Source organism: Procambarus clarkii, chromosome 16 (assembly GCF_040958095.1).
Source record: "Procambarus clarkii isolate CNS0578487 chromosome 16, FALCON_Pclarkii_2.0, whole genome shotgun sequence".
Classification (NCBI taxonomy): Eukaryota; Metazoa; Arthropoda; class Malacostraca; order Decapoda; family Cambaridae; genus Procambarus; species Procambarus clarkii.
The window spans coordinates 27,775,586-27,788,242 of record NC_091165.1 but is presented as its reverse complement, the minus strand read 5'-3'; the positions used below and the strand labels follow the sequence as shown (position 1 = coordinate 27,788,242).

The 12,657-nt window shown below is 47.1% G+C and overlaps 2 protein-coding genes across 2 annotated transcripts in view; one reads left to right on the top strand and one right to left on the bottom strand.

Moving 5' to 3' along the window:
• Positions 1-12,657, bottom strand: part of LOC123760008 (serine/threonine-protein phosphatase 4 regulatory subunit 4) — an 84,254-nt gene that overhangs the window by 40,707 nt on the left and 30,890 nt on the right. The window contains exon 2 of the mRNA XM_069325394.1: positions 3,021-3,487. Within this exon, the coding sequence (XP_069181495.1) occupies positions 3,021-3,076 (56 nt within the window). The 5' untranslated portion in view covers positions 3,077-3,487. The remainder of the gene's footprint in view (positions 1-3,020; positions 3,488-12,657) is intronic.
• Positions 5,703-6,416, top strand: LOC138365304 (mucin-19-like). Its single transcript, XM_069325592.1, has one exon. The coding sequence runs from the start codon at positions 5,703-5,705 to the stop codon at positions 6,414-6,416; it is 714 nt and encodes a 237-aa protein (XP_069181693.1).

Sequence of the window (12,657 nt, the reverse complement as noted above, 5' to 3'; positions counted from 1 at the left end):
CCCTCTCACCCCAAACCCTCACTAATTACTTCACTATTCATTTCTTTCCTTTCGCTTTCTCTTATACGTTTGTGGCAGTGATTCTGTATTCTAGAGTTCTCTCTAGAGTTTCGGGTAACTGATCCAGTTACGGCGCCTTGTAGTCTTAGCACCTAGGTAGTCAAATACCTAGGTTACAAGGTGTTGAACCAGAGAGGTTGCCTTAGGAACTCTGGGAATGCTCTAGAATAGTTAGCTAACTGGGGACGGGATAACGGACTAGAGAGAGCTGTTTCCCCCCGGCCTCGTTAGCTAACTGGGGGGTGGAATAATGGACAAGATAGAGCTATTTCCACCACCCCCCGTTACAAAACGTCAAGGGAAATAAAAACACTATGAATAGGTAAGTGTGTGCAATCTATCCACACACATCTGAAACACTTGACACTGCCCACACGTTTAGGTGAGCACACATACACACACACACACACACACACACGACCAAAGAGCCAAAGCTCAACCCCCGCAAGCACAATTAGGTGAGTACACACACACACACACACACACACACACACACACACACACACACACACACACACACACGTGCAACAGAGACTGCCACAGTAGACGGTAAGTACTCAGGGCCGCGGGAGAGGCACAGTGCCAACCTTCATCCACACACTACTATTATTACTATAACCACTGCCACTATCTTTTCTCTGCCCCCTCCAATACCCTCACCACCTGGACGGTAGAGCGACGGTCTCGCTTCATGCAGGTCGGCGTTCAATCCCCGACCGTCTAAGTGGTTGGGCACCGTTAATTCCTTCCCACCGTCCCATCCCCAAAGCCTTATACTGACCCCTTCCCAGTGCTATATAGTCGTAATGGCTTGGGGCTTCCCTCTGAAAACTCCCTCCCTCCCTCACTATGGCAACTTGCACCACTTGCTCAAGTACATCTGGCCAAATGTAAACCTTGGCGCCAAAACTATCCCCCATGCCTTCATGTCCCCGTGGAATTATTTGCGAACAAGATTAAAAAGGAGTTCAAGAGACAACTCTGTCGCTAATGTTCAAAACGTGTCCAGGTATTTTATCCGGGATCCTAACCAGGTCTTCCATGTTTCCACGTTGTGGAGAGTACACACACACTCTCTCTCTCTAAGGTTGTGCTGGCCGTGAGTCTCTTGCTTACTTTTACACTACCACTCACAGGAATGGTATGGGGTTCACTACTACTCACAGGAATGGTATGGGGTTCACTACTACTCACAGGAATGGTATGGGGTTCACTACTACTCACAGGAATGGTATGGGGTTCACTACTACTCACAGGAATGGTATGGGGTTCACTACTACTCACAGGAATGGTATGGGGTTCACTACTACTCACAGGAATGGTATGGGGTTCACTACTACTCACAGGAATGGTATGGGATACACTACCACTCACAGGAATGGTATGGGGTTCACTACTACTTACAGGAATGGTATGGGGTTCACTACTACTCACAGGAATGGTATGGGGTTCACTACTACTCACAGGAATGGTATGGGGTTCACTACTACTCACAGGAATGGTATGGGGTTCACTACTACTCACAGGAATGGTATGGGGTTCACTACTACTCACAGGAATGGTATGGGGTTCACTACTACTCACAGGAATGGTATGGGGTTCACTACTACTCACAGGAATGGTATGGGATACACTACCACTCACAGGAATGGTATGGGGTTCACTACTACTCACAGGAATGGTATGGGGTTCACTACCACTCACAGGAATGGTATGGGGTTCACTACCACTCACAGGATCAGTATGGGATACACTACCACTCACAGGATCAGTATGGGGTTCACTACCACTCACAGGATCAGTATGGGGTTCACTACCACTCATAGGATCAGTATGGGGTTCACTACCACTCACAGGATCAGTAAGGGGTTCACTACTACTCATAGGATCAGTATGGGGTTCACTACCACTCACAGGATGAGTAAGGGGTACACTACCACTCACAGGATCAGTAAGGGGTTCACTACTACTCATAGGATCAGTATGGGGTTCACTACCACTCACAGGATGAGTAAGGGGTACACTACCCAACACAGGATGAGTAAGGGGTACACTACCCAACACAGGATGAGTAAGGGGTACACTACCCAACACAGGATGAGTAAGGGGTACACTACCCAACACAGGATGAGTAAGGGGTACACTACCCAACACAGGATGAGTAAGGGGTACACTACCCAACACAGGATGAGTAAGGGGTACACTACCCAACACAGGATGAGTAAGGGGTACACTACCCAACACAGGATGAGTAAGGGGTACACTACCCAACACAGGATGAGTAAGGGGTACACTACCCAACACAGGATGAGTAAGGGGTACACTACCCAACACAGGATGAGTAAGGGGTACACTACCCAACACAGGATGAGTAAGGGGTACACTACCCAACACAGGATGAGTAAGGGGTACACTACCCAACACAGGATGAGTAAGGGGTACACTACCCAACACAGGATGAGTAAGGGGTACACTACCCAACACAGGATGAGTAAGGGGTACACTACCCAACACAGGATGAGTAAGGGGTACACTACCCAACACAGGATGAGTAAGGGGTACACTACCCAACACAGGATGAGTAAGGGGTACACTACCCAACACAGGATGAGTAAGGGGTACACTACCCAACACAGGATGAGTAAGGGGTACACTACCCAACACAGGATGAGTAAGGGGTACACTACCCAACACAGGATGAGTAAGGGGTACACTACCCAACACAGGACATGTACAGCCTCCACTACCACACACAGGACAGCTAGGAGCTGTATAATAACTAAATACACATAAAAATATAAACGAAAATAAATGTATAAACGTAAATATATAAATGTATAAACTAAATAAATGAACTCGCAGTTATTCCTCCGGACACTTTTCCTCTCCATTCCATCCATCCATCGCTAGTGTCTCTATCAACTACAGGAGGAGAGGCAGAACACGAGGGTAATACTCACGCATCCTGTAGGATCTCGCAGGGCCCTTCTCCACCTTCCAGAGGGGGACTCTTCATGATGGTGTGGATGGGGGAGGGGAGGGAGAAGGGGTCCTGGTCACAGCATCGTCCCCCAAGGTAAAGTAGCCACCACACACTCACACACACGCGCGTGCGTGTGAGTGCTCCTCACACTCACTCACTCAACGGAGGAGCTGGCTGGCACGTTGTCGTTTTTAGTTTGTTTTGTTCCACCTGGTGCAAGCGTCGTCTCTGGATCAAATGTTAATGTTGCGACTCACAACTTTTCAGTGTTATTCTAACGTTGAGTCCACTGTATTCTTTCTATTTGGTCTAGTTTTAACTTGGTGTAAATGACAGTTATAATATTTTCAGTAGCGTGGCCTGGTGGCCCGAGCCGTTGTTTACGCTACACATCCAGCTGCTGCTGCTTCGCTTCACACATCCTTCACTTCCAAGTATGGTTCACTGTAAAACACAAAGCGTCTTACCCACCACACACTTTAAGGTCTACACCTTGAGTCCAGTACAAATTGAGCCGCCACACGCACCTGCTATACTTCACCACTTAGAAGTGTTGCCTCCTCACCATTTACAAGTGTTCAATGGTCAGGTTGGTGTGGTGGTCTTCCCACTAAAGCCTTGTGGCCGAGGTGTGACTCTTGCCACACGCTCAGGGTGTACTCACCATCACACTACTTCACCATCACACTACTTCACCATCACACTACACAGTCTTCCCAACTTTCTGTACGAGACATCAAATTAAAGGGGAACTTAATCTCTCTCTCTCTCTCTCTCTCTCTCTCTCTCTCTCTCTCTCTCTCTCTCTCTCTCTCTCTCTCTCTCTCACTCTCTCTCTCTCTCTCTCTCTCTCTCTCTCTCTCTCTCTCTCTCTCTCTCTCTCTCTCTCTCTCTCTCTCTCTCACTCTCTCACTCTCACTCTCTCTCTCTCTCTCTCTCTCTCTCTCTCTCTCTCTCTCTCTCTCTCTCTAAAATTATAGGCAAACTATTTTATCCCAGTGAAGGAAAATTATGTTTCTTTAGTCTCACTCGAATGTTCAACACATGGAAGAGCTTAATTAACGTGGAAGTAGTTGATTATAAAACTAAATTAGTTTAGCAATAGATTAGGCAAATATTTTATTTAAATCTTCCTTGAACCCATTCCGTAACAGAGTCATTAGTTTGGATTCAATAGCTTGTTTCCTGTCTCCCTATGACCTTTCCCTTCCCATAGCTCACGATAAGCCTTGTCCTACTATTTTTCCCTGCAACACCATATGCCAATCACTTAACATCAATTACTGCTAATTGTAACCGATTAACAATCGGTCCCCAATTACTGCTGGGTGAACAGGGGCGACTGCTTGTCCCAACCCTGCATTCGAACCCAGAACAAATCGTTCGGGTTGTGCCATCCAAACACTAACAAGAATGGTTTGCCTCTTAGCAATTGTTCGTTGACCTGTCAAATGCTGTAATACTGTCCAGCACAGACTGCTGCTGTATGCCCCCTGGCGTCATCTGGTACAATAAACAAACAATGAACTGTACCACGTGCTCCGGCGGGAGCACGTGGGCGCGTGAGTGTATCTGGCTGGTCACTGTAGGGCGGCTGGCTCCTCGTTATCACCGTGGCTGCGCCTCCTGTAGGAGAGAGAAAGAAAAACAGGTTATCGATCGTGGTCCTTCGCTCGCCCGAGAGGGTAAATATAAGAGAAGGAATTTTAACAAGAGAGAGAGAGAGAGAGAGAGGTTGGGGGGAACTTTGACATATTCCTGCCATTAAACATGAAAGGAGCAACTCTGAATACACGCATTACATGAATTGGGTGCGCTCGCGCGTGCGTACGTGCATGTAACCTATTTGTCTTTATCTATTTGTGCCTGCAGGATCACGCAGTTTAGCTCTTGGACCCTCAGTTTTCAATCGCTGGTTGTCTAATGTAATGACTCCCGACCTATTTTATCTTTCATATCTACTAGGCTATGTGCAGATTAACCCCAGCATATAACCCACAACAGCTGTCAAACTCCCTGGGCCCAGATTTACGAAGCACTTACGCAAGTACTTGCGAACGTGTACATCTTTCCTCAATCTTTGACGGCTTTGGTTACATTTATTAAACAGTTTACAAGCATGAAAACTTGTCACTCCACTGTTGTTATTGTTATAAACAGCCTCCTGGTGCTCCGGAGCTCATTAGCTGTTGAATAATTGTAAACAAAGCCGCCAAAGATTGAGGAAAGATGTACAGGTTCCTAAGTGCTTGCGTAACTGCTTCATGAATCTGGCCCCAGGTCTCTATTTACTACTAAATAAATCAAAGCATTAGGTGAAAGGAAACCATGCCCAAACGCCCCTGTCCTGCCGTGAGAGATCGAACCCTCGATCTTCAGTTGTGAGTCGAGGTTAGCCCACTGATATGTTGTCGTGTGTGTGGGGGAGGGGGAAGGGGGGGGAGGGGGAAGGGGGGAAGGGGAAATAGGGCGGTTATGTATATACACTAAGTTCACTACGGGCTCACCATAGCCCGTGCTACTTGGGACTTTTTGTTCCAAGTAGCGAATCTTAAACAACAACCAATCATTTAAAAATCTCCATCCATCTATCACTCTATTTATAAAATAGCATTTACGCATTTAAGCTGGTGTAATGGGTACTGTACAAGCTGGTATAATGGGTACTGTACAAGCTGGTGTAATGGGTACTGTACAAGCTGGTGTAATGGGTACTGTACAAGCTGGTATAATGGGTACTGTACAAGCTGGTGTAATGGGTACTGTACAAGCTGGTATAATGGGTACTGTACAAGCTGGTATAATGGGTACTGTACAAGCTGGTGTAATGGGTACTGTACAAGCTGGTATAATGGGTACTGTACAAGCTGGTATAATGGGTACTGTACAAGCTGGTGTAATGGGTACTGTACAAGCTGGTGTAATGGGTACTGTACAAGCTGGTGTAATGGGTACTGTACAAGCTGGTATAATGGGTACTGTACAAGCTGGTGTAATGGGTACTGTACAAGCTGGTATAATGGGTACTGTACAAGCTGGTATAATGGGTACTGTACACGCTGGTGTAATGGGTACTGTACAAGCTGGTGTAATGGGTACTGTACAAGCTGGTGTAATGGGTACTGTACAAGCTGGTATAATGGGTACTGTACAAGCTGGTATAATGGGTACTGTACAAGCTGGTGTAATGGGTACTATACAAGCTGGTGTAATGGGTACTATACAAGCTGGTGTAATGGGTACTATACAAGCTGGTGTAATGGGTACTGTACACGCTGGTGTAATGGGTACTGTACAAGCTGGTGTAATGGGTACTGTACAAGCTGGTGTAATGGGTACTGTACAAGCTGGTGTAATGAACAAAGGGCTGTAATGAGCGGTTCCGCTGTAGTTGGTAGTGGTAAGAGCAGCTGTCGAGACAGTGGTAGCGGGGGGGGGGGAGTAGTGGTAGTTGCCTTCGTGGTTAGAGATGACCGTTGGTGGTAGGTGCAGTGCATTTTGCTGGTGGTGATAGTTATGTGGTAGTTGCAACGATGGCTGCAGTTGTGGTTGTTGCCATGGTAGTGGTAATGGTTGCAGCGGCGGTGATTACGGTGGTAGCCGTTGGTGGTGCTGAATTAGGGGTTAGTCGAAGGGTAGTGGTGGTAAGTGGTGGTAGGGGGGCTGGTTGTGTCAACTGTGCGAATACACTGACGGTCAAAGGTGTTAACAAAGGCAGAGCGCCAATCTGATCACTCTAAGGAGCCCGCGTGCGGCGGCGGCGGCTGCGGCACGCGGGCTCTAACGCTTCCGTCACTCCACTTTTAGCTTGGAGGCCCCGCACGCTGTGGGAAGACCTTGCGTCACCCCCGAGCCCCGCGGGGCCTGAGTACGGGTCGTAACGCTGCTGTTACAGTGCCAGAGAGTTACACGGTGTCAGGTAACAGGGGGACCTTCCTCACAGTGTCAGGTAACAGGGGGACCTTCCTCACAGTGTCAGGTAACACGGAGACCTTCCTCACAGTGTCAGGTAACACGGAGACCTTCCTCACAGTGTCAGGTAACATGGGGACCTTCCTCAGTGTGTCAGGTAACACGGGGACCTTCCTCAGTGTGTCAGATAACATGGGGACCTTCCTCACAGTTTCAGGCCAATGAAGGCCTGGGGGATACCTTGAGGTGCTTCCGGGGCTTAGCGTCCCCGCGGCCCGGTCGTCGACCAGGCCTAAAGGAAGGGAGAGCAGACTACCTACCAGAAGCAACAATCTGGTGGGCTGTCAACAACAAGTGCGGACCCTCGACACTTGTAGTACACTTCACACGGTCATGCCTTATACAAGGCACATGTAAACTTAAAGGTCAACCGCCAACACCTGTAAGGTCACAGGTCACACACGCCCCATAATAAAAATGTTAGATATAAAGCGTATGTTCTGTATCATCCCTCGGCCCCCCCCCCTGCCTCACACAGGGGCCTGGCGGCTGAGTGGACAGCGCTTGGGACTTGTAATCCTAGGGTCCGGTGATCGATCCCCGGGGATGGCGGAAACAAATAGGTAGAGTTTCTTTCACCCTGATGCTCCTGTTCACCTTGCAGTAAATAGGTACTTGAGGGTTAGACAGCTGTTACGGGCTGCTTCCTGGTGGTGTGTGAGGGGGGGGGGTGATCAGTAGACTGACAGTTGAGAAGCGGGCCGAAAGAGCCAGAGCTCATCCCCCGCAAGCTCAACTACGTGAATACAACTAGGTGAATACAAGACCTGTGCCTCTGTAACCCTTTCCACTACCGCCCACAAGATGGGTATGGGGTGCATAATAAACGAGACCTAACTGCTGTAATATAGGAACAAACATCCAGGACCAGGATTTATCAAGAGCTTAATTTGTCCACATACGAAACACGTACATCTTTCCTGTCCTGACGCCACTGATTACATTTATTAATAAACAGTTGATGAGCTTAGAGGCGCTACGAGGTCGTTTATAACAATAATAGCCTTGCTGTGTGAAGTTTGAAGCTCGTAATGTCTTTAATAAATGTGAAGATGGACGCCATGACTGAGGGGAAGATGCACAGGTGTCGTAAGTGATTGAGTAAATACTTGATGATATCTGGCCCTGGTCTTTACGTGATATCTGGCCCCTGGTCTTTACGTGATATCTGGCCCCTGGTCTTTACGTGATATCTGGCCCTCTGGTCTTTACGTGATATCTGGCCCTCTGGTCTTTACGTGATATCTGGCCCTGATCTTTACGTGATATCTGGCCCTCTGGTCTTTACGTGATATCTGGCCCTGATCTTTACGTGATATCTGGCCCTCTGGTCTTTACGTGATATCTGTCCCCTGGTCCAAGATTTATCAAGCGTTTTAGTATTCACTTACGAAACCTGTACACCGTTCCTCGATCATGGCGACTTAAGTCTGTATGAAGTAAACAGTTCACGAGACCTTGCAGAACCTAAGTAACAAAAAGTTGTCACACTTAACGGACGCGAGAATGGATACCCTACCTCACTGTTGACGCCTCACCCCATGGGAGATTATCCTGAGGTCCCGCACCTCATGGGAGATTATCCTGAGATACCGCACCTCATGGGAGATTATCCTGAGGTACAGCACCTCATGGGAGATTATCCTGAGGTACCGCACCCCATGGGAGATTATCCTGAGGTCCCGCACCCCATGGGAGATTATCCTGAGGTACCGCACCTCATGGGAGATTATCCTGAGGTCCCGCACCTCATGGGAGATTATCCTGTCTGAGGTACCGCACTTCATGGGAGATTATCCTGTCTGAGATACCGCACCCCATGGGAGATTATCCTGAGGTCCCGCACCTCATGGGAGATTATCCTGTCTGAGGTACCGCACTTCATGGGAGATTATCCTGTCTGAGATACCGCACCTCATGGGAGATTATCCTGTCTGAGGTACCGCACCTCATGGGAGATTATCCTGTCTGAGGTACCGCACTTCATGGGAGATTATCCTGTCTGAGGTACAGCACTTCATAGGAGATTATCCTGTCTGAGGTACCGCACCTGACCCCAAGCTCGAGGCACCTTACTTCCCAGGTACACAAAACGGTACCGTACCTGCCCACATCTCCCGGCTCACACCCCCCCCCCCCCTCTAACCCTGCGACAATAAACACAGTCTGTCGTAAACTAACCCACACCCAGGTGTCTCCCCAACACTGCCACCCCTGTTCTCCCATCTCTACAACTACAACTCCACCTTTACACCCCCCAATCCCCCTTCAATTTCAATTGACGAAACGTGGACAAAACATCTCGTTTCACCCCGGACATTGAGCTCGAGAGCATTGGGTTGTGTCAACGAGGACAACTGGAGGCCTCGTAGCCTGGTGGATAGCGCGCAGGACTCGTAATTCTGTGGCGCGGGTTCGATTCCCGCACGAGGCAGAAACAAATGGGCAAAGTTTCTTTCACCCTGAATGCCCCTGTTACCTAGCAGTAAATAGGTGCCTGGGTGTTAGTCAGCTGTCACGGGCTGCTTCCTGGGGGTGGAGGCCTGGTCAAGGACCGGGCCGCGGGGACACTAAAAGCCCCGAAATCAACTGAAGATAACCTCAAGATAACCAAGATAACTGACGAATTGCGAGGGCGAGTTACAGGGTAAGTTATGGTGTTGATGGCGAGCGCTGCAAGTGTTGGTCCGGGAGACATCACAGCCCATTATCATCACCAGTGGGCTAAGTTATATACACCATTATATCAATTATGCTTCACTAAGGTTCCATTTGGATAATCTGTTATACGGGTGCTTGAAGCGCCTCATTTGGGTATTTAGGGCCTAATTTTGGGTACGTTACGGTCTCATTTGGGAGTTTTATGGCCTCATTTGGGTGTTATATATATATATATATATATATATATATATATATATATATATATATATATATATATATGCAAACAAGCCTGAATGGTCCCCAAGCATACGTGCAACCGAAAACTCACACCCCAGAAGTGACTTGAACCCATACTGCCAGGAGCACTATGGTTGTGAGTTTTCGGTTACATATATATATATATATATATATATATATATATATATATATATATATATATATATATATATATATATATATGAGAGGCTGCATTTCTCCCTCCCCCCCTCCCCTCTCTTATAATATTACTAATAACACCATAAGAATTGTTCACACACTCTCGGTTCATCAACGTTCAATCCATGAAGACTAAGATAATAAAATTCCCATCATCACAAAGTTTGTTCTGTGTTTAAAGGTTACGATATGATTGATTTTGTTTATATTTTGGCGTGATCAGCGCTTACAGTTTCCAGTATTACAAATATTAACAATTTAGAGTCGAGTCATATAGTATTGAGAGATTTTCGTGAAGGTGACGATAGCATAGTGTCACTTGGCACTCTCTTATTTGACGACAATTAGGTACATGTCCATGTTGGGCATGTCCCTAAATCAATTACTGGTAAAAACTGGGTGAGGCTAACCCAAAGTGTCTGTCCTCCAACCTCGAACACACAGACATTTCTATTTATTCACATTTATAGAAATATATAAATATACAAGGAGTTCCCATTAAAGTAAATGAGGGAGGGAGGGGGAGAGAGAGAGAGAGAGAGAGAGAGAGAGAGAGAGAGAGAGAGAGAGAGAGAGAGAGAGAGAGAGAGAGAGAGAGAGAGAGAGAGAGAGAGAGAGAGAGAGAGAGAGAGAGAGAGAGAGAGAGAGAGAGAGAGAGAGAGATTGGGGGAAAGGGGTAGGAAAAAAGACAAGATTAAAGGTGGTGAGACCAACACAAGCTTTAACATGCCCTTGACCTAGACTGGTGAGAAGTCAGATCACGAAGGAAGGTGAAGGGGTGGTGGTGCAGACACTGGTGGTGCAGACACTGGTGGTGGTGCAGACACCAGTGGTGCAGACACTGGTGGTGGTGCAGACACTCGTGGTGCAGACACTGGTGGTGGTGCAGACACCAGTGGTGCAGACACTGGTGGTGGTGCAGACACTCGTGGTGCAGACACTGGTGGTGGTGCAGACACTCGTGGTGCAGACACTGGTGGTGGTGCAGACACTGGTGGTGGTGCAGACACTGGTGGTGGTGCAGACACTGGTGGTGGTGCAGACACTGGTGGTGGTGCAGACACTCGTGGTGCAGCAGACACTCGTGGTGCAGACACTCGTGGTGCATGAGGGGCGGCGCATGAAAAGATTGGTGCGAGTTTTGGTGAAAGGGAAATCTGGTGTAAATAGATGCTATTTGGAAATAATTAGAAAGTATAATTTGGTACTACTGAATTTGAACAAATTAGAAAAGGTTTTGTAATTATGCTACTAATAAAACCTAACCTAACCTGACTATCCTAGACCTAAAACCCGCAATCTGAGGCCTAAAATAGTACACATATATACTATAATAGGCCTGGGAATATTTAAGTTTGTAGTTAGCTTTTTTTCGGGACTATAAAATGAATAGTACCAAATTCTACTATGTAATTGTCCATTACGTCAACATATATACGATGGTCCACAGAGTATCATCTAAACAGCAGGAGGACTTGCGGACATCAGCCAGTCGGAGGGTTGATTGATACTGAAGTGGAGTAAAGGTAATATGGTGGTGAAGGAACAGACCTGTGATACTAGATCACCCACGTATTGACATGTTCTAAAACCCATACACTTTACCACTAACATTAACGGGTATTTAATACAACGTTTCCAGAGGGGTAAACAAATAACGAAGGACCTGGAGCATACCTGAAGAGAGTTCTGAGAGTTTGTTGACCAGACCACACACTAGAAATTGAAGGGACGACGACGTTTCGGTCCGTCCTGGACCATTCTCAAGTCGATTGAAAAAAAGCATTTTATGTGTCTTCTGTTCTGAGAGTTCTTCTACTCCCCAAGCCCGACCTGAGGTCAGGCTCGACTTGTGAATAACTTGTCCAACAGGCGGTTGCTTGCAGCGGCCTGCAGGCCCATACAAAGCTACCAAGAAAACAGCATTTGAGTAATAGCCAGTTTGGGGCATGAAACCTTATGTGTCTGCAATAAATTCAATTCGCTTATTTTTTGTTATAGTGGAGCTGAACTACCGGTATTATAAGATCCAGGTAGATTCTACTGAACAAAAGGACCAACACGCGAGATTGAGTCGGGAAAGAAGAAAATGAAAGACAAATAAATGTATAAATACGTGAGCAGGACGTGAGAGTACGAAGGAAGAACAAGAGGGTGGGCAAGAGGAGGCAGAGTAAGATGAAGATAAAGAGAGCTAGAGTAGGGGAAGCAACGGCGGAGAGTAGGAGAGCAAGTGAGAGTTCTAGAACAAGAGGAAGATAGTAAGAGATAGTAAGACAGAAAGAGAGCATGATAATATAAATAAAGAAAATGCTCAGCATGATAAAAGAGATAAAGAGGGTGAACATGGTAACTGAGATAAAGAGGGTGGGCATGATTGGAGAGAGAGAAAGAGGAAGAAGATGAGGAAAAGAGAGAGAGAGAGCAAGAGGAAGAATGCCAAGAAAGCAGTGCTCTTCTCGTGTCAAGAAGAGATTAGTGTTAGGGGTCAAGCGGGTGACCTTGACTGGTGTTCCAGTGGCAATTTCCCCCTTCCTTCCCTCCCT

Coding starts and splice junctions, on each gene's coding strand:
- LOC138365304 (XM_069325592.1), top strand. CDS start 5,703: ATGGGTACTGTACAAGCTGGTGTAATGGGTACTGTACAAGCTGGTGTA.